This window comes from Monodon monoceros, unplaced genomic scaffold, assembly GCF_005190385.1.
Source record: "Monodon monoceros isolate NGI ecotype Baffin Bay Population unplaced genomic scaffold, NGI_Narwhal_1 Super_Scaffold_12, whole genome shotgun sequence".
Lineage (NCBI taxonomy): Eukaryota > Metazoa > Chordata > Mammalia > Artiodactyla > Monodontidae > Monodon > Monodon monoceros.
Window position 1 is genome coordinate 153,856,211 of NW_021703768.1, and position 20,812 is coordinate 153,877,022.

The window sequence follows — 20,812 nt, forward strand, 5'->3', positions numbered from 1 at the left end:
GCAACGTGTGACTGTTTACAAGGACCATATCCTCTCATCTGGGCAACAGCCCTGGCAGGCCTTGCTGCTCTGAGTCCATGTCACAAATGTGGAAACAAACTCGAAGTTTCTCTGAGACTGCATTGCCAGGAAGTGGCTCTGTAGCCCCTTCATAGTCTAGAGACCCTGCCCTCAAAGGTCTTTGTAAGACAAAAGTCAGAAATCAAAGAGCAAAACTAACAATATTGTGAAGCAATAAAAAAAATTTTAAGTGTGTATTTTAAAAAAGCAAAAGTAAAATACGAAAAAGATGTATCAAAAAAAATAAAGAGCAAAGGGAAAGGAAGCAGTCTCACAAGAGGCGGTGATAGGAGGATCCTGAGGGGTGAATTGGCTCTGGGCTTTCTGGCAGCCAGGGCAAAGAGGGAAACCTGTGGTGCTATGGTGCACTCAGATCAGACGGCGAGCAGACCAGCTAGGAGAGGTTGTCTTCCCTGCTGAGTGTGGTCATGGATATGAAAGTGGCCTCAGGCAGTGTGTTCAGACCCAGGGTCTGCTCCCTGCAGAGCTCTGGGGCCCTGGGAATGGTGTGCTATCGGCAGGGCTATAGAGAGTAAGAGAACCAGAATTTGTTACTGCCTCTGCCAGGTGGCCTTGGGCAAGGAACGTCCCTGCTCTGTGTGGAACAATTTTCAATACTAGAGTGGACAGTGTTGAGAGGATTGGTTGAGAGAATGAAGGCAAAAGTGTTCCTACCAACTCTTGTCACCTCCTTCCCAGACACCCCGAGACAGACTGAAGAGGACATTGTTCTTGGGGGCAGTGTGAGGGAGGGACATCTTGGCCTAAGCTTTAGGTGCGAGCCATGGAGGGACCGCCTCTGGGGCTGCGCTGCGTGGACAGCCGGGAGAAGGGGCAGAGGCCATGTCTGATATGTCCATTAGGACACCAGCGTGCTGTGGCAGGGCAGCTTCAGGACCAGGCCCTGTTTAGGCTGTACAGAGCCCTCCACAGGTCACACTGTCCAGACAAGTGGATAAGTGAGGGGGAAAGGCTGGTCCTTGGGTGGGCACACAGGGTCTGTCTTGCTCCAAAGCCCCCTCTCCTTCCCCTGCATCAGGAACTGCTAAGAAGGGGTGCCCTGACCTGGGCTGTGGAGGGAGCAGGTAGGGAGAGGGAGTCTCGAGTGTACACTGCACCTCCCCACCCCTCTGCAGAAGGTGGGCTGCGACGGGGTGATCGGCTCCAGCAAGCAGGAGGACAAGTGTGGTGTGTGTGGAGGGGACAATTCCCACTGCAAGGTGGTCAAGGGCACATTCACACGCTCGCCCAAGAAGCTCGGTGAGTACGCCACTCCCTCCCCCTGCCCAGGGCACCCAGGCCTGAATGGCTACAGCACCTGGCCGGGTGGCTCTGACTGGGTTCTCAGAGGTTTGCGGGAGAAGGGGTGTAAGTCTGGGAGGGTGAGGTGGAGAGAGAATCAGGTCAGGGGCAGCTGTGCCAGGCCCCAGGGTGGGCAGGGACAGGGATAATGCCAGGGAATATGTGCACAGGGTGGGTCTTAGAAGTCTTTATTTGAGGGCACCCTCCCCAGCCCTCCAAGGCTTTCCGGTTGCCAGCTGGCCTCCCTTGCTCGCTACCCCCAGCCACCTGTCAGCAGGACTTTGATGGGCTGTCAGTGCAGCCTGTGGCCTAGGGACATGTAAGCCTGTCCCCACAGGGCCACAGGATGGGGCTGGGGAACTTGGGGTCCCTGGCCAAGGTGGGCTCTGGGAAAACAGACCGCTTGGTGAGCCTCCTTCCACAGTGGTACCTCCGTCTGGCTTCGGTGCTCTGGGTGGGCTTGCAGCAGCTGACTGCTCTACCTCTGTCCAAAATGGTGAGAAGCCACTTTGGTTCACCTCTTTTGGAAGAAGGCCATGGGACAAACCTGCCAGACTCCACTCAGAGCTGGTGCCAGGGTGCCAGGAGCTGACCTTCTGCATCGCCCCACGTGAGCAGGCTGTCTTCAGTTTGCGGATTAAGCCGCCGAGGTCCAGGGAGGGCAAGCAGTTTGCTGAAGGCCTCCCTCCTGGATGTGGCATCTTAGCTCCATGCCCAGGTGTGACTCCAGGCACACTCACGAGGACGCCCACTAAGTTTTCAATGGAGGAAGCTGAAGGAGCACCTGGATTTGAAGATGAGCAAAGGGCTGTGGCTGGCTGGGATGTGCTAGCTTTCCCGTGGACCCCTCTCTGGGTGGGCAGTCAGAGCCCATAAAACATTGGGGGCTCTGGAACCACCTTCGAGGGCAAGGCCCTCCTGGCATTGTCTGCATTCGACGGCCTCTCCCTTCTCATTTGGCTTTGTCTCCCCACATCCCAACAAAGGTTACATCAAGATGTTTGAGATCCCGGCAGGAGCCAGACACCTGCTTATCCAGGAGGCAGACACCACCAGCCACCACCTGGGTGAGTGTCGGAGCCCAGGCAGTGCGGTGAATCTGCAGCCTCACTCTTCCAGGGATCAGGGGCCCAGCTGAGAGGCGTGGCTGCAGCCCCATCTCCCCTATCCCTGGCCTGGCCCACCTGGTGGACGTCTCCTGGAGTCATTTCCCAATGGAGAGGCCAGGGGTTGGGATCAGAGGGCTTCCCGGGCAGCAGCTGTGGAGGGACATGTGTTTAAAACATGCCACACCTCCCCACCCTAAGTCCATCGCGAGGCCAAGGGGGAGGCCCCCTGTCCACTGGAAGGCAGGCAAGTTCCTTAAGCAGTGGCTGCTAAGGCCAGCTGGTAGATGGACTTCTATGACGTATTTGCATTTTTCCATTTAGTTTCATTTTAAATTCAAGTGATTCTTTTGGAATAGGGATTCCTGGCATCTGTTGAAAATTTGGATGTTCTAACAACTCTGAGTGCCCCCTTCTCACATGGCAGCCCCCTGTGGGGCTGTGCTCCTCCAGGCTGCCTAGGGCTCCTCAAAGGGGCTTCACTCATCCATGCCCCCCACCAAGATGTAAGGCCGAAGGAGGAAGTGAAGTAGGAAGTAGGTCACTGAGGGGACCCCGTACAAGTCTCTTCCTCCAATTTGGGCCCCGACCTTCCTCCCTGTGCCCTGGAGGCCAGACTGGGTCAGGGGCTCCATGACTGCCTCCATCTGGTCCCCGCCACTGACGTGAGACAGACAACCACTCTTTTTAATATGAATTTTTCTTTCTTCCTTATTTTAAGAGGAGACTTTATGTTGCTATCCCAAAATGCAAAGCCAGTGGCACTTGCCTTAAGTAGAAGGCAAATATGAAAGTTGATCCCTGAAAAAAAAGACACTTCTATCTAAACACTGTTTCCTGCTCTCCCTGCACAAGAGGAGGGAGGGTTAGTGACAAGCTGAGGACCTCCTGGCACCCGCTGAGGCTCTCAGGGGATTCCAGGAGACTTGTGAAGGGAATGATTTCCTAACTCTGTGATCCCATGATTTTTGTGCCCAGTCTGTGACACCACCTAAAATCTTCCAGCGGACCCCCAGCAGACACCTTCCACTGTGGGAAGCGTGGGGCTTCCTGACCAGTGGAGTCTCGGCTCCTAGACATTCTTTGTGGATGCCTAGTGGCCTGAGTGGTCCCCGGGCCAGGTCAGGCCTCTTTGGGTTGTAGGGAACTGGTGGGGACCCAGGCTGAGCCACAGTTACCAACAGGGTGGGGAGACATATGGGACGTATGCTCACCCCAGGGAAGGAAGCCCTCACCCAGCCCTGTGCCCTGGTGTCCAGCAGATGCCCCTCACCCGGGGGGCTGGGGCAGGGAGGGCAGTGGCTCTGAGAGCCCGCTGAGTGTTCCAAGTAGACAGCAAGTAGGTGGCCTTGATGCCTGCCGAGTCCCTTGCCATGTAGCATCTCCTTCAGGGCCTGAGGGGCAGATCGAGGAAAGGGCCCTGGGCCTGGCAGAAGGGCAGGGTTAGAGGGAAACTTAGTTTTGGCTGAGAGACAAAGGGCAAGTCAGGTTCCCAAGGTGATTTGGGCTGTCAGTGGGACTGACGGGCCCCTGGCAGAAGACAGCTGGGAGACGAGGGGCTCTGCTCCCTGTAACTCCCCCAACCTGTTCAAACCAGCATACCCTGCCAGCCTTCCCGCAGTTCTGCCCCTGGGTGACACTGGCTGTCTTCTGCCATTCTCAGCCGTCAAGAACCTGGAGACAGGCAAGTTCATTTTAAATGAAGAGAATGACGTGGATCCCAACTCCAAATCCTTCATTGCCATGGGTGTGGAGTGGGAGTACCGGGATGAGGATGGCCGGGAGACGCTGCAGACCATGGGCCCCCTCCACGGGACCATCACTGTGCTGGTAAGTCGAGGCAGGGGCCAGGCCCACTGCGTCCTGGCTGCCCAGACAGGGGGCAAGTAGCTGCTAGGGAAGGGATGGAGGGGTGCCTGGGAACCCTGAGCCTCCCTGCATACTTCGGACCATGCTCTGAATGGCCTCTCTGGCCTGACTTTTGGACCAAGGGTCTCTATCTCTGTGTCAGAGCAAGGAACAGACATGGAGCCACCAGTTGGGCTCTGGGCCCTGTATCGACCCCTGGGTGACTAAAGACAAAATCCCCTGCAAGCGATTAGGTTTCCCCCTCTGGGTAACATTCATGACCACTTTTCATCATGCTTATTCATGTCTGCCACTGTATCCAAACCCAGCCACTCTCTGGGGGTGACCAATGGGGCTCAGGAAATTGGACTGCTAGACCCAGGTCACACTAGACTTTGTCCCTGAACAGGACTGGACCCCAGGTCTCCTGAGTCCAGGACCACAGGCTGCTCCTGGTGATGGGAGTACAGAGGGGGCTTGATTTCCTGATTCACTTATTAAAAATTAACTTTAATTGCATACATAATACATTTTATCAGTAAAAAAAGTTAAAACACTACAGGTAAGGCTCAGATGACTTTTGCCCCTCCGTTAAGGTGAGCACACCATGGTTGGGTTCAGGTACCCGGACCCAGCGCCCCACACCAGAGTGCGCAGCTGTGGGGATGGGGTGTTTCATGTGCACTGTGCTCTGCTCTGCTCACCTCGGCTGCATGTACTTTTCATCCCCAGAAATGCCTTTGGTGCCCTGCCTTTGTCAGAGCATATACAGTCAGGCTTCAGTATCTGCTATTTCTGTATTGGTAAATTCACCTACTGAAAGTATTTCTAATCCCAAAATCAATACAGGCATACCTCAGGAGATACTGCAGGATTGGTTCCAGACCACCGCAGTAAAGTGAATATGGCAATAACGCAAGTCACGTGAACGTTTTGGTTTCCCAGTGTGTGTGATAGCCTTAGGTCTAAGGAAAACAATGTACATACCTTGATTAAAAATACAAAGCAAAAAATCAGTTACAACAATAACATCAAAGATCACTGATCAGAGATCACCATAATAAAAGTAATAATAATGAAAAAGTTTGAAATATTGTGGGAATTACCAAAACGTGACCCAAAGACACAAAGTGAGTAAATCCTGTTGACAAATGGCACCAATAGACTTGCTGGATGTGGGGCTGCCACAAAAGTTTAATCTGTAAAAAAACGGGGCTTCCCTGGTGGCGCAGTGGTTGAGAGTCCGCCTGCCGATGCAGGGGACACAGGATCGTGCCCCGGTTCGGGAAGATCCCACACGCCGCGGAGCGGCTGGGCCCGTGAGCCATGGCTGCTGAGCCTGCGCGTCCGGAGCCTGTGCTCCGCAACGAGAGAGGCCACAACAGTGAGAGGCCCGCATACCGCAAAAAAGAACAAAAAAACAAAAAAACGTAATATCTGCGAAGCGCAGTAAAACAAAGCGCCGTAAAGCAAGGTCTGCCTGTACTTGCAGTGGAGCAGGGGAAAATGTGAGGAGGCGGAAACAGGCAAGGCTCTGCTTCTTGTTTCAGGTGCTACTGCAAACAAGCGTCTTTTTCACACTCTATTTACTGCCATGTTGTCCGCATTTTTGTGCTTTTGGGGGATGATTTCATTGTTTAAAATGGCCCCAAGCATGGGTCTGGTGTTCCTCTGATCAGGAAGCTGCAGGTTTACCCTAAGGAGAGAGCGCATGTGTTAGATGAGCTGCGTCCAGGCACAAGTAACCAGGTGCTGGCCGTGAGTTCAGTGTTAATGAATCAATGGCATGTACTAATTAAGGTGTCTTTAAACAGAAACGCACATAGAATAAGCTTATGCATTGACTGTTAATGAAACTGTCATGACCAGAGGTTTGCAGGCCCTGATGCCATGTTCCCCTGCGAGCAGCGGTTCAGTACTGGCAGATTCGGTGTTTGCCGGGACTTTCTAGAACCTGAGTACCGTGGATAATGAGACTTGGCCGCGCATGTTCCTCGGGCTGACTTTCCTAACCTGGTCGCCGAGGGAGGGTGGTGGTGGGCAGACACATTCACGTCTGTCTCCGGGGCAGGTCATCCCGCAGGGGGAAGCCCGCATCTCGCTGACCTACAAATACATGATCCATGAGGACTCGCTCAATGTGGATGGCAACAATGTCCTGGAGGACAATTCCGTGGGCTACGAGTGGGCCCTGAAGAAGTGGTCTCCCTGCTCCAAGCCCTGCGGTGGAGGTGAGGGGCCTTCTCAGAGTTGGGGCCCCAGAGGAGGTTGGGGCCGAGCGGGAGGGGTCTCCTGGATGAGGAGCTTCCTAAGTCCATGGTCCCTGCTGACCGCCTGGCATGAGGGATGTGCCAGGTATGAGATCACTAGACCCAAACCAGTGACCTTTGCCTGGGTGACAAGGGCCTAGCCCCACTAGAGAGGTGCCAGAGGGTGGGCAGGAAGAGCAGGTGCTCAGGGCAGCCAGGGGGCATGTGTGGGGCTTGGATGACACCAGCACCCACCTGCATGGCGTGAGAGGGAGGTCCGGCCTGGCGGGAGGTGGCTGTGAGGGTGTGGCTTGGATGGATTACTGTGACACCATGAGGCAGGTCACAGGAAAGGCTCAGGCCATGCTGGAGACCAATGAAGAGGCCCCCTCTGCAGAGATTCCTCCTAAGATCCCTCCTTTCCGAATGCAGAAAGGCCTTTCCTCCCTGGGGCAGGGCTGGGTGCAGAGAGGTCCCACCTGCTTTGGACCTCAAAGAGTCCACAGTTGGGTGGGACATAACAGACAGACAGGAAGTTCTGATCTGCTCAGTGTAGTCACTGCTCCTAGGGGGATGGAGGAGATAAAAGGCAGGAGAAGAGAGCTCAGCCTGCAGGAGCAGGTGGCCAGGACAGACCTCCTTCAGGTGCCATGAAGTGTCCCACACCTAGACAACATAGGGAGTTTGCCCAGTGGGCGGGGCACCCACTGCCAGGCCCAGGCAGATGGAGGGCTCATCTTCCAGTGCTCCTGCCTGGGCAGATGGCACCCCAGGCTTCCACTGAGCCTCCCGGCCCCCTGGATTTTATCAGCACATCCTGTTGAGTCTCCCTCCTGTGTATCTCTTGGACTCATCTGCTGTTACCATCTTCCCGGTCCTGGCACCATCCTCGCTACCCAACTGGCCCCGTGTGTCCACTCTTGCCCTCAGAGTGACCTATTAAAGGGGCAGATCAGACCATACCCCTTTCTGTGATCACAGTTTTCAGCAGCTCCTTCTGCTCTTGGGATAAAAAACAAAATTCTCCTCATGGCCTCCAAGGTACAAGCAACTTGCTGACTTCTCCCACTGCCGTTGGCACCCCCAACCCTTGCTCACTCAGCCCTGTCCACACTGGCCTTAAGTGCTTTTCCTGGACACGCTGTGCTCCTGCCTCAGGGCCTCTGCATAGGCCATCTCCTCCCCGGGGAGCCCCTTCCACCACTTTCCCACTAAATCAGCACACCTCCATCCTCTGTTTCCTGGGACACACCCAGATGCCCAGGCTAGATCAGGCTGCCCAGTCATATTCTCTCATGTCTAACCCACTAGGCTGAGGTTTTGAGACGGCACTGTTGACATTTTGGAGTCTATAATTTTCCATTGTGGGGGGTAGTCCCGTGAATTGTAGGATGCTGAGCAACATCCCCAGCCTCTACCTGTTAGATGTTGGTGGCATCTCCTCCCCCAGTTGTGACAACTAAGTGTCCCAGACATTGCCAGATGTCCCTGGGGCGAAATCTCCACCAGCTGAGAACTGCTACACTAGACTGGCTGGAGGAGCCTTGCAGACTGTATTCCATGTTTAGCTAGGTCCTCAGAGCACATTAATTCAAGGCGGAGTAAGTGACTAAACAGTGGGAGAGGAAATAGAACCTTCCCTCCTGCCCCAGGAAGCCAGCCAAAGGGCAGGAGAGAAGGAGGCTACTCTCCCTGGCCTGTCACCCTCACTTGGCCTGGGGTGCTGGGTAGACACCAGGCTAGATGTGTCCCTGCTCGACCCCCCCACCCCATTAGCAGGGCGGGGAGAACAGGGCTAAGTGACCTGAGGAGCCACCCCTCCATGCCTGCTGGAGGGCCCATACTGTCCCACTGAGCCCCCTCGAGCTCTCGTCTTCAGGGTCCCAGTTCACCAAGTATGGCTGCCGCCGGAGGCTGGACCACAAGATGGTGCACCGAGGCTTCTGCGACTCCCTCTCGAAGCCTAAAGCCATCCGCCGGGCTTGCAACCCACAGGAGTGCTCCCAGCCCGTGTGAGTGCCAGGACTCCCCGGCCCCCCAGCCCCACTAGAGGAGGGGAGGGAGAACCCTGGGGCTCCTGTGGAGGGTGGTGCAGGATCGGGTTCCCTGGATGCTCTGAGCCTCACGTGCCCTGAGACGTTTGACAGATTCTTCCTCACTCACCACGTTCTATGGAGTCTAAGATGTTGCAGGCTGTGCAGTGCCCCCCTGCTTCAGACCTGCTAGACGGAAACAATAATGTGCATCTTAGAAATGACAACAAGTGGTAATGCTCAGATGGGGAAACTGAGGCTCCGAGGGTGCAGGGCTTGCTTCTGGTCCTGTGGTAGATGTTTCCCAAGCAGCTCATTCCAGAGGCTGAGGCCTTGGAATGGCCACAGCCATGACCCTTTGGCTCCGGGGTTTGACAGGGCTGCATTTCTGGGCCCAGGTTCCTTTTTCAGGACCCTGAGTGGGGAAGATGGTGGGTAAAAGGCAGGTGGGGGCCATTCGGGGACAGGTGCTGAGTGTGTCCATGCTGCTGCCTGGAAGGGTTGGTGATGTCAGCGGAAGCTGAGGCCAGAGGGCAGATCCAGGAGCCTAAGAAGAGGCAGAGGCCGGCTCTCCATGGCCACACCCCAATCAGGATCTCCCAGCCGTGGGCATGGTTGGGTCTGCAGGACCTCAGGCAGGGGCCCAGCTAGCCTCCAGGGCGCCTTCCTGACCGTAGGTAAAGATGCGCCTGGAGGAGCAGGCTGCCTTGCTTCTGTCCATCAGGGCCTCAGCCAGGGTGATTCTCCAGGGGCTGACCGTGTGCTGCTCTGCCCTAACAGGTGGGTCACGGGCGAGTGGGAGGCATGCAGTCAGAGCTGTGGGCGGACGGGCATGCAGATCCGCTCCGTGCGCTGCGTTCAGCCACTGCACAACAACACCACCCGCTCCGTGCACACCAAGCACTGCAATGACGCCCGACCCGAGGGCCGCCGGGCCTGCAACCGTGAGCTCTGTCCCGGTCGGTGGCGGGCCGGACCCTGGTCCCAGGTAAGCAGTGCCCCGGCCCTGTGTCCTCAGCCCCCAAACCAAGCTTGGGTGGGACTGAAGTGGCCAGGGCGTTGCACCTGGGCCTGGATGCAGTTCTTGCCCTGGGCCACGTCCTGTAGGTCTCAGGGCACCCGTGGTTCCACATGGCTATGGGAAACTCAGTGGAATATGTATCTTTACTCTGCAGGGTAGAGGCTCCCATGCTCCTGGGGACAGGACCCCCAGGAGACTGGGGACAGCCTGGGCTCCAGGAAACAAAGGGAAGCCTGGGCTTTTGTCTCTGGGGGCCAGAGGTGTGGCTAGAAGGCCGGTCAGACTTGCAGGAGGAAACACGGGCAAGGGAGGGCTTAGACTTGGGCTGGAAAGGATAGTCTCGGGCTGCAGGAGCCGTTCTGGGGTCAGGGCTGAGCTGATGTGAGCACTGACATCTAGCCTCCGGGCCTGGTGGGTCAGGAGTTGCCAGGACCAACCTTGGGCTCAAAGATTTGCTCAGAAGTTGCTGTAGTCATGGTTATGCTTTATTACAATGAAAGCACACAGCGTAGAATCAGCAAAGGGAAAAATTGTTTCGGTGAAGTCTGGAGGAAACCAGGCACAAACATCTAGGTGCCCAGGATCTTCACTGGGGATCAGTCACATAGGCATCGGGTGCCTGCGTGACTGACATCAGTTACTGAAGCCCCAGATCCCAGAGCGAAAGCGGATTCTCACCATAAATCATCTTGTTGGTGTAAACCAACCGAACAAATTGGTGCGGCCTGATCCAAGGCCTCAGGCACGCAAAAACGCTCTTACCAGACAGACCATTCCATGAACTTGGTTCCCAGGAGTTGCCCAGGGGCCAGCCCTGAAAATAAGCCATTCTTGGGACTGGGCAGGTTTGAGCAACCCTGTCTGCTGAGTCAACCCTTTGTCACACACAAGGCGAACACTTGAGAATCACCCTTTGGCAGGGCTGGGCTGAGTTGTGAGCAGAGCCACAAGTCTGGGCATGACTGTTTATTCGGGTCCCTCCCAATGTGGTGAGGCCAAGGGGGCCCGAGACTGGAGGGGACAGTGAGGGTGCTGGTGGTGTAGAACCTTGTGTCCAGGGGGAGGGAGGGTCCTCTGCCGAAGCCTCCTGGACCCAGGCAGAGCTTTCCCAGTGGCCCCCAGTGCATAGCAGTTCTTCTGGGCCTTGGGCCTCCTCTAGCCAGAGGAGGGAGGCGCTCGCTGAGAAGTCAGAAGTGCCAGGCCCTATCTGGCCCTACATATTTGTTCTCTCTAACTCACTCTAGAGCCCAGGAGATTGAGGCAGCTGCCCGGGGCTAGGGCTAGGCAGGGCAGGCCTCTAGCTCACCCTCTACCCTTTGTGCCTCCCCACCTTCCACATATTGTGGGGTCACCCGCTTGGGGAGCCCTTTCAGACCCAGCCTAGCATGGGAAGCGGGCCCTGACTGGTAACGCTCTGCCTGCAGTGTTCGGTAACCTGTGGCAACGGCACCCAGGAACGGCCGGTGCTCTGCCGAACCATGGACGACAGCTTTGGTGTCTGCCGGGAGGAGCGGCCTGAGACGGCCAGGATCTGCAGGCTTGGCCCCTGTCCGCGTAAGCCTTCTGCATGCAGCAAGCCCAGGGGAGGGGGGCGGTCCAGGCAAATGCGGCTCTTCCCACAACTGGTCGAACTCAGCATCTGTGAACTTGAAGGAGAAGCTAAGCCCGCCCAGGCCTAGGCTGGGACCTTTCTCTGGCAGGAAATGGAAGGAACTGGCATTTGCCATGCTCATCTCCAGGCCAGGCCCTAGTGAAGGATGGCGTGGACTCAGTCCATCCCTGCCTTCCTGGCACTCCCTTTTGGTCTGGGAGACAGAAACCGGATTCACAGTGACTGCACATCGGGGCTCAGCCCATGCCCATGCGAGTAGGGGGTGCCTATATGAGTAGGGGGCGCCTGCCGCCCTGCAAGGAGAGCAACCAGAATGCTGGCTGCGTGTAGATGCCTGGCCAAGTGCTGGACACACGTCAGCTCTTTCGGTCCCCACAACAGTTGAAGACGTAGATCCAGTCATGAGTCCCTTCTGCAGAGCAGGGAGATCGGGGGGTCAGGTGTGCCTCCCCCAGCTGAGGAGAGGGTAGATCCAGGATTCACTTGTTCCCTGCACTTCCAGAGCCAGCACTCAGGGCACTGCTCAGCTCAGAGCAGGGCACGGTGGGGACTTGGAGGACAGTACAGAGATAAGGAGGCGCTGGTAGGGCCTGTGTGTGGGGATAGTAGCTGAAGCTACTCTGCGTAGCTGAGACCCGGATGCTTGGTGTGGGAGAGGCAGGACTGGGCCTGGACAGGGTGCTTGGGGCCCATCTGTGCCGAGGGAGGTCTTGCAGGCCACACTGGGGAGTTGGGGCCCTCCTGTCACCCCCTCCCTGGGATGCCAGAATCCAGGGAGCCCTTCTGCCTGGGGTGGGTGGGTTGGGTGCCCAGACCTGGTGCCCCAGCAGCCAAGACTCCTTTCTTTTCCCTCTAGGAAACATCTCCGATCCCTCCAAGAAGAGCTACGTAGTTCAATGGCTGTCCCGACCAGACCCCAACTCACCGGTCCAGAAGACCTCGTCAAGTAACCGGCCCGTTTATAACTCTGTCTCTGCCCTCCAGTGCATGCCCTGCGCCTTGTGGAGCTTGCCGTGGGCTCCCCTCCTCTCTTTCTATGGAAAACTGCCCTGACTCTTCCTGAGCGCTCTCTTGGTTGAATCTGTTTTCTCCGGGCCTCTGTGCTCGGCTGTCCCCTTTGGAGCTGCCTGGCCGGGAGGGCCAGTCTCGCAGCGGCACGGCCCGGGGCACCGGCCTCTTGTGGGGGTGCCAGGACCTCGCGGTGATGGCTTTTAAAGGGGCAAAGATCTGTCGCGGTGCTGGAGGGGCCAGAGGCCAAAGTTTGAATGTGACCACTTGGTGACCGCCTTGCGGGGCCACATCCCTCCAGGCTGGAACTGCGGGTCGGAAATCGAGGCGGAGCCCACCCGTCCTCTTTCAAACGCCGCTTACCAGCGAGGCGAGGCCAGAGGGGTCTCGCGGGTGTGCAGTTTTGTTTCGCCATCCTGGGCGCCCGGCCCGTTTCCGGCAGTGTGTCGGCGGCTCCCTGGCCACCTCTGCTGTTGCTGCTGCTGCTGACCCTGTGCTGTGTGTCCTCCTGACTCGTGTGACTGTGGCCTGCTTCCTGTGGCCTTTGTGTCCAGCTCACACAACCCTTGGCCCCCGTACCCTGTCCCCTTGGGGGTTCAGGTCAAGCAGAGGAGGCAGGGGACGTGTCCCCGCAGTGGGACATCAGGACACACCACCACTTGCATTCTCTGTCCATTCGCTCCAATGGCCTTTCTCATCGTGCACACACGACCCCGTGCACGGGCGCGAGAGAGTGAGAGTGAAAGGCTGTCTCACGTGGATGCGGCCACCTACCCATGTGAACAACTACAGAATTACCTCAATTTTTATCGCTTTTTTGCTTAGATAAAACTATGTAGAAGATGCCTTAAAGTTGAAAGGTAACAGAATTGGCTGCTAGCAACCCAGGCAGGAGGCAGGCAGTGCAATCTAGAGGGAGGTGGCCCGCTCATCCACCTTTGGTCAAGGGTAAGGCTTCCCAGTCCAGTCTGTACAGGGCCCCAGGCACGGGCTCACCTCTGTGGAAAGGAGACCCGCTCCATGGCCTGAGCGGCCCTTCGGCACTGACTGTTGTTGGAGCCCCGGGCACTCTGCTGCCGGCGCTGCCTTACACCAGAGGGCGACTGGCCTGGCCCTGGGCGTGACCAGTGTAGCACTCCCGCCGGTCACCCCGCACTCTCCCCAGCCCCGTCCCCTGTTCATAGCATCCCCGCTGGACAGCGCCCAGCCCTCCCCTGGCACTAGTTACTGTTATGTAAATACTCGGTGTAACCCATACTAATTCTCATGACTGTTAACTTCCAACTTTGACTTAGGCAATGTGAGTGACATGAGTGACTCTGGGAAGGTGCAATACGGTCCTGAGCATCGTGCTCTCTGTCTATATGCACTTTGGTTTATCAGGGATATTTTATTAGTGTTTTGTATGTATTCAATGACGTATTATATAGGTTACATTGTCGTTGCTTTTCTGGTTTTTTTATGAGACAACGTTAGTGTGTGCCAAAGTGACTGTGAAAATGACCTTTTACTCTTACTAACAGTGGAAAGACTTCCTGTCATGCATCCCACAAATAAACTCAATAAAAGTTCAGTGAAACTGGGTGCTTGGGTCTGGCACACTGCTGCCTCCTTCTCTTCATCTCTGTGACCAACGGTGCTGCAGGGATGCAGGTGCCGTTCTGGTCCATTACTTCCTTGGTTTCTGATTCCAGTGACTTTTCTGTCCCCCTTACCCTGCCTAACGTAGATACTGAGGGCCCCTCCCCCACTGAGGCATGTGCCCCTTCCTCAGGCATTTTTCAAAATGTGACAGCAGCTCGTGCAGACACCCCACCGGCATTCTGAGTTTTGAATCCTTAGTGCTAAACAAGCACCTTGCAGGAACACCTTGGCTGTCTCCTTGCAGATAAGTTCTCACAGTTGGGAAAAGGGCCCCATGTGAGCTTCTCCCCATCTTTGGGATCCCAGCCCATGGAGTGGGAATATGGGGTTAGTAGCTGAGACAGTGTCCAGGTCACCATGCCCTGAGCCACCATCAGGCCACTACCCTGGCTCCGGGCACAGCTGTCAGCCTTGGGTTACCTGTTCAGGGAGGGAACAGGTCTGTCTTAGGAGAGTCTGGGTTGGGAGAAGGGCAAGGCAGCCGAAGGTCTGAGTGCCTGGCCTGCAACATTCACACACGGGTGTGCTCAGCTGTGCCTGCCTTGTCTCCCAAGGCCTACCCTCAGGAGCCACAGGGCCTGTGTGTCCACTCCCCTTGCTGACAAGGACCACACAGCAGGTCAGGGTCCAACCAGGGACCTCCTAATCTGGGGCCTGGGCCATGTCCTGCCAGGGGGCATCTCTCCCTCCCTTTCCCATGAAGGGGTCCTGTTCCAGGGAGGAGGGAGGTCATGAGAAAGGACGACCACCCAGCGCCATGGAGATGGGCATCAGGGCACAGGGCCGGGTTCCAGATGCCAGCCTTCGGGTGGGGGTCACAGTAGCTGTGGCTGGGGTCAGCCTGCCCAGAGCTCTGATCATTGAAAGACTCCCAGCTCAAGAGACAGGAGACCAAGACAACTGTGTCTGATGAACTGCATCCACTAAGTCTCCTTGCCCAGACAGATCAGGAGAAATACCTGCTGAGGGAACCTTGCCTAGAGCTGTGGGCAGGCCACCAACAGGGCTGCTCCAATAAAACTTTGATTACAAAACCAGGTGGAGGGACTGACTTGGCCCACAAGAGTGGTTGGCAGACCCTTACCCTGGACTGATGTGACACCCGCTTCTCGGATCCCAGCCTGGTGAAAGACAAGTGAGGGAGATGCTTGTTATTTGTGTGAAGGCAGAGGCACAGGTGACAGGAGAGGGTGTCTGTGTGGCAGGGGTGACCCCAGTCCCAGCAGCACAGCTAGGCCTGGCTGCATCCTTGTTGAGGCCTATGCCTCTGGCCTCCCTGCCCCAGCTGATGGCCAAAGCCTGGGGGAGTGCACCTAGTATTACCAAAGCCCCCTTGTGTCTCCTTGAGGGCTGTCATGGTGGTTTCCACTCGCTTACCCCAGTGACTGCCAGGGAGGGGGGAGGGACCAGGAGGGGAGAAGGGAGCAGGGGCTCTGAGCATGACCTGCCCAGCTTCAAACAGGACTGTTCTGGTTTCATCTGTCTCAGATATTGGATATCTGTGTAAAATTTTATCCAAGGTTTTAAAACCCTGAAAGCCACATCTCAGCATCTTTTAGTCTGATTTCTGGAATCGACCCTCAGCACAAGGCCATCTGCCTTTCCCCTCCACATGTGGGCCTATTTCTCCATCTCAAGGTTAGGAAGACCAGGGCTTTTCCTAAACAGCCTATCTGTCCTTATCTCTTCATACCCTGGGTCCTGCACCTAGTCATGTTTCCTCCTTATTTTGGCCACTTAGAAGCTCAGAGTCCAGGTTGGGTCCCTCTCTAATGATACGTGCCTCTGTGTAGTCTTCTTCCCTGTAGCATTGACATTCTAAAACCATGATTTCCTTGTTTTGGACTTGCTCAATTATTCACATTGGTTTTTTTCACCTTTATGCATTCTTCAATTCACTGTTCTAGGCTCTGGTATAAAGGTGCATCCAGATACAGCTCGGGGCTCTGCCTTTTGGAGCTTCAAGATAATGAAAAAGTCAGGCATTAGTTACCTTATCCAACAACTAAATGTGGACTTGGTAGCTGGGATTGAATGCTGGGAAAGGGAGACCCATGGCACCATAAGACCACATACTGGGGGATTTAACCTGCAAGGGAAGTCAAGGGATGCTTGCCTGAGGAAGATGTGTTTCAGCTGAGCCTCAGGGATAAGAGGAAGAGGGGAGGCACAGTATGTGCAAAGGCCCTGTGGCCACAGAGAGCACACTGCAGAGCAAGGCAATCAAGGCCTGAATGAGACTGGAGAGGTGAAAGGGACGTGTCCTCGCCCTGAAAACAATGGAGGAGCAATACAAGGGCTTCAGTCTGGACAGTGACAAGGTCACATCTCCGGCTGAAGAACATCATTCTGCTTGCAGCAGGATAGCTAGATAAGAAGGAGGAAGAATGGAGACAGGCAGGCAGAAAGGAAGCTCTTACCATGTTGCAGCCAAGAGGCAAGGTAGCTTGGCACTGTGGAGGCAGGAGAGAGGGGAGCGTGGACACATCTGAGAGAATCAGGGGAAATACTGACAAACCTGGAGATGACCGCACAGGGAATGCCCGGGGTCTGGCTTGTGCACATGAAGGGCCATTCTCTGAGATGGGTGGTGCCAGTGAAGGCTATGGGCTTGGGCCAGACATGTGGAATCCACTTTTGGGACCACAGGAGTTGAGGGGTATCTAGAAGCCTGCTGTGTCCAAGTGTTTGAAGCTCCGGGAGTTTGAGGTTGGTGTCCAACTAAGTAGGTTGCCAGCCTGTAAGGGAAAATTATAAGCTGGAGCACTGGCCATGCAGACGGCAGATGTCAGAACCACAGGCCCTGAATGGGAGAGGGCCTGCCTGTCTGTTACTGTGAGAAATTTCAGTGAACTAGCATAGCTTCACATGCAGATGTAGAAAGTGCCCTGTGTTCATGCACAGAGTAACCATGTCAGATGTGGTCCCCATCAGTGGCTGCCCCTTCCCTCCCTCCTTCCTTCACACCTCCCCTCTTTCCTTCCTTTAAATAGGAGATGAGTTCACCTGGGAGACTGAGGGGAAAGGAGGGCACAGCAGAGGTTTATGTGGGAAAAGTTTGAAATGCCCATTATGAAGAATAGAGAGTGACTGAGCAGGGAACATAGTTGGAGGGTTGGGCCCATTGAAGTCAGTGATCAGGAATTTATAATGGACCAAATATCCCCTGTTATACTGTTAAATGACTTATTCTTTTATGTTGAATGAATTTTTGTAAATCATCTCAATTTTTGTGTTGTGTGTGAAATTAGGTGTTAAGGGAAAGGGAAGGGGGTAAAAATTCAGGAAGAAAACAGCTGCAGCCAGGGTTGGAGCCAGGTCAGGGAGAAGACAGCCATGAGGAAAGAGGGAAAGGGAGAGACAACTATGGCCTCTGCAGAGAGTCAGGGTTCTCCATACAAGACAGACCGTGGATGACCAGATCTTGGGTGGGAAAGAAAGGGGAGGATGTGCTGGGCAGAAGAATTAGTCTATGTGAAGGCATCAAGTTCTGGAGCACTTTGGAAAATGTCCAGAAGCTCAATGTGGCAGGGCCATGTGGTGGATGGAGCAGTGGCAGGACATAAGGCTCTCAAGTAAGTTGAGGCAAGTGGAAGAAATCCCAGATAAGTCTGCATGATTTTTAATTTCTATTTAGTCCCTTTTCAGAAACAAAGATCATCTGGAGAGTTTGGGTGAGGATGGGAACAAAATGTGGAAGAGTATGGTGAGGCCACAGCCAAGGCTCTGGGATGTGCTCTTTTGCATGCTAGGAATTGGTTCTTTTAGGTTTAATTTTGTTATAGTTACTGCTTAAAGATTACTGTAGAGTCAAACTGTGCCAAAGAATGTCATTGGGGTTACCACTGGGATATCAAATGTGAACATCTGATAAAGTCCCATTCTTGAAGATGAGCTTGGAATCACTCCCTGAGAATAGACAGGCCTCATTTCTGTCTCAGACTTTGAGAGATACTGAAAAATTTGCACTCAGTCAGGGCCTTCTTGGAGGAGGGGAGCATTGCTCACAGCTTGTGTGGCAGCACTCAAGGGTGGGGTCCCCGGATCCACCCTGCCCAAGGGCTGCCCGATATCAAAACCACACAGGCTTTCTGTGTGAGCTCGCTTGCCTCTGTGCTGTCTCTGGGCTCTTTCAAATCCTCCTCCAGAAAACTGCTTCCTGTGGGGGAACAAGGTCCCCCTTATCTGTCCTTTGGTTATTTGTCCCACTTTTCTCTTTCAGAGGGCCGCTGCCAAGGTGACAAGTCAATGTTCTGTAGGATGGAAGTCTTGTCTCGCTATTGCTCCATCCCAGGCTACAATAAGCTGTGCTGCAAATCCTGTAACCTGCAAGACAACCTCACCAATGTGGACGACAGGGCAGAACCACCCTCTGGGAAGCACAATGACATTGAAGAGCTCATGCCCACCCTCCCAGTGCCCACTCTAGTCATGGAGGTGCAGCCTCTGCCAGGCACACCCCTGGAGGTGCCTCTCAATACTTCCAGCACCAGTGCCACCGAGGACCATCCGGAAACCAACGCTGTGGATGTGCCCTACAAAATCCAGGGCCTGGAGGATGAAGTCCAGCCACCCAACCTAATCCCTCGACGACCGAGCCCATACGAAAAGACCAGGAACCAAAGAATCCAAGAGCTCATTGATGAGATGAGGAAGAAAGAGATGCTCGGAAAGTTCTAATAAAAGATAGCATCAATAGCATTTTTTTTTTTTCTTGCTTATAGAGATATTCCATGGGATGGCAACTCCTGTGTTGTGGAGATGAAGTCAGATTCCTGATTCCAACAGGTTTGGGGAAAACAAAGAGGGAGAATAATGTAAAAAGAAAAAAAATATATATATATATATGTCCTGTACTGAGGTGGAGTGTGGGTTGGAGAGGAATATAGCGGTTCTACAACCCCCACTGATGAGGGAAGGCAGGAGGGATAACTCGGAGAGAGAAAACGTTTGCCCCAAGTTTCTGAGCAAGTGATTGGGAATCTTCTTTTCCTTGTGGTGACAACCCTGCTGGAGACGCAGGACATTTCCTGCCAATCTGCAGACTGAGACACAAGCCCCATGGGACTCTTGGGAGAAACGATGATTTATTTACTAAGTGACCAGTCACTAAGATGAGTGCGGTGAAGTGGAGGCCATGAACTCCAGTCTTCGAGGTGGTGAGGCAGGTGGTGAAGACGAGTGTGGTGGCCAGCTGGCACTCCCAGGCTCTCCCAGGCCTCTCTTTTCTTCATTAACCCTGGCCTTGCTTGTCGCCTCTGGCCAGACTGGCCTCAGGCCCGGGGCTCCCCAGAGAGGCTCTCCCCTTCCCCAAGTGCACTGGAAGGATGAGGGAGGCATGCACTCTGCTGGAAAGTCCAGTGAGTGGGCAAGGCTCACTTTTTTGTGTGTGTGAACATGCAGCTTAAACTTCCCAAAATGACAAGACCCAAGCACATTAGCTCCTTAGCTGGGCCTAGCCTGCCATGTAATTCTTAAGCTTTTCATGTCCAGGAAAGTTCTAAAGCCTTTGTATTCTCACCAGTCATAGATCTTAGAGAACTCTTTCTTATTTCATTCCCCATTCTGTGGATGAGAATACTGGGCTCAGGACAGGTGCTAAAAACCTTTATCGGAACCTGTGCATGTGTGTGTGTGTGAACCTCTGCAAGTGGTCCAAGGGACAGAGTAAGGGGGTAAGAAACAGTGAAGGGACATCTGGGATGATGCTTAACCTTCGAAATGGTTGAAAACTAGCCTCCCCATCTCCCCAGCGTAGGCTACCTCCCTCCCCTCTGCCACCATGTTCCACACTTGCTCATACATGTCCCAGTGTCTCCAAGGAGCTTGCTGGCTCCTAAGAACCAAACTGGAGAAACCTTTCTGAATTGTCTCATAGTATCACTTCTTTAACAAGATGTAGTGTGAAGCACTTCTGCACCCTCGTCTCTTTATCATTAGGAAATGTATCCATGGCTTTCCCTCGTTGGTTGAACCCATGGCAGCTGGTGCTACTCACGGGCTGAAGGACTGGGCAGTGCTTGCTTGGGTCCATCCTAGAATGTTGAGGAAGCTCCGGACTAACCCTAGCCAGAGTATTACTCAGTTTACCCAGCTTGGGGGCCACAGAATGGGAACACTCCCTTCTCAGATCACAGCAGAGCAGGGCTGTGTGTCTTGGGGGCTGGAAGACTTTAGGGAGGGGCCCCAGGCGGGACACACCCAGGGGGATCTCTCTTCTGCTGCAGGAAGAAAGATGCCCTCTGGGAACTGTAGGCCAGGTGGCCACGGCCCCATATGCCATACTCAGTGCCTTGGGCCATATATCCACAAAGTTCTCTAGACTAGATGGTCCTCAGAAGTCTCTCTGTGTATGAGGGCAGTGTTCACCCACTCTGAGACACTGCAAATTTCCACTGAGCTTGAGACGGGTGGAGAGCTGGCTTAGCAACAGTCCGGAGCTTCCAGAGCTGGCTGAGAGGCTTCTGCAGCCTGGGGAAGGCAGAGGATGTCTTTGAGCCAAGGTTTCCCAACACCAGGTTGAGACTCAGAGGTCCTCTTTGTCCACTGCTCTGCAAAGTCAGCTGAGGGGCCCAAGAGTCACTTCATGTTCGTGGTAAGACTAGTGCTGGAGTTTTGGGTCCTGGCTCTCTGATCTACTCCTTTTGGAAAACCCATGGAATTTCACGTATAAGCCTTTCATGTGTACTTTAAAGTTGTTTGTTTGTTTGTCTGGAGTATATTGTAAATGGTGCTCAATAGCAAAGTCTTTATCAGATGAAGCATTACGACTATGTACTCCTGTCTGACAGGCAGCTGCCACATGGGTCATTTTGGTGCTGAACTCACATCACAACATTTTATCTTACTGGTGACAGCAATCAGTACGTTTGTTTTTCTGTATAGTAAAATTTGGCTCCTTGGTTTTATAACTTATTAAAGTCAAAATG

The 20,812-nt window shown here is 54.4% G+C and overlaps 1 protein-coding gene across 1 annotated transcript in view; it reads left to right on the top strand.

The window, feature by feature from the left end:
• The window catches only part of ADAMTS2 (ADAM metallopeptidase with thrombospondin type 1 motif 2), a 245,317-nt gene extending 224,505 nt beyond the window's left edge, over positions 1 to 20,812 (top strand). The window contains exons 14-22 of the mRNA XM_029218215.1: positions 1,197 to 1,320; positions 2,349 to 2,429; positions 4,132 to 4,298; positions 6,388 to 6,547; positions 8,445 to 8,577; positions 9,379 to 9,586; positions 11,044 to 11,173; positions 12,088 to 12,177; positions 18,106 to 20,812. Of these exons, the coding sequence (XP_029074048.1) occupies positions 1,197 to 1,320; positions 2,349 to 2,429; positions 4,132 to 4,298; positions 6,388 to 6,547; positions 8,445 to 8,577; positions 9,379 to 9,586; positions 11,044 to 11,173; positions 12,088 to 12,177; positions 18,106 to 18,563 (1,551 nt within the window). The 3' untranslated portion in view covers positions 18,564 to 20,812. The remainder of the gene's footprint in view (positions 1 to 1,196; positions 1,321 to 2,348; positions 2,430 to 4,131; positions 4,299 to 6,387; positions 6,548 to 8,444; positions 8,578 to 9,378; positions 9,587 to 11,043; positions 11,174 to 12,087; positions 12,178 to 18,105) is intronic.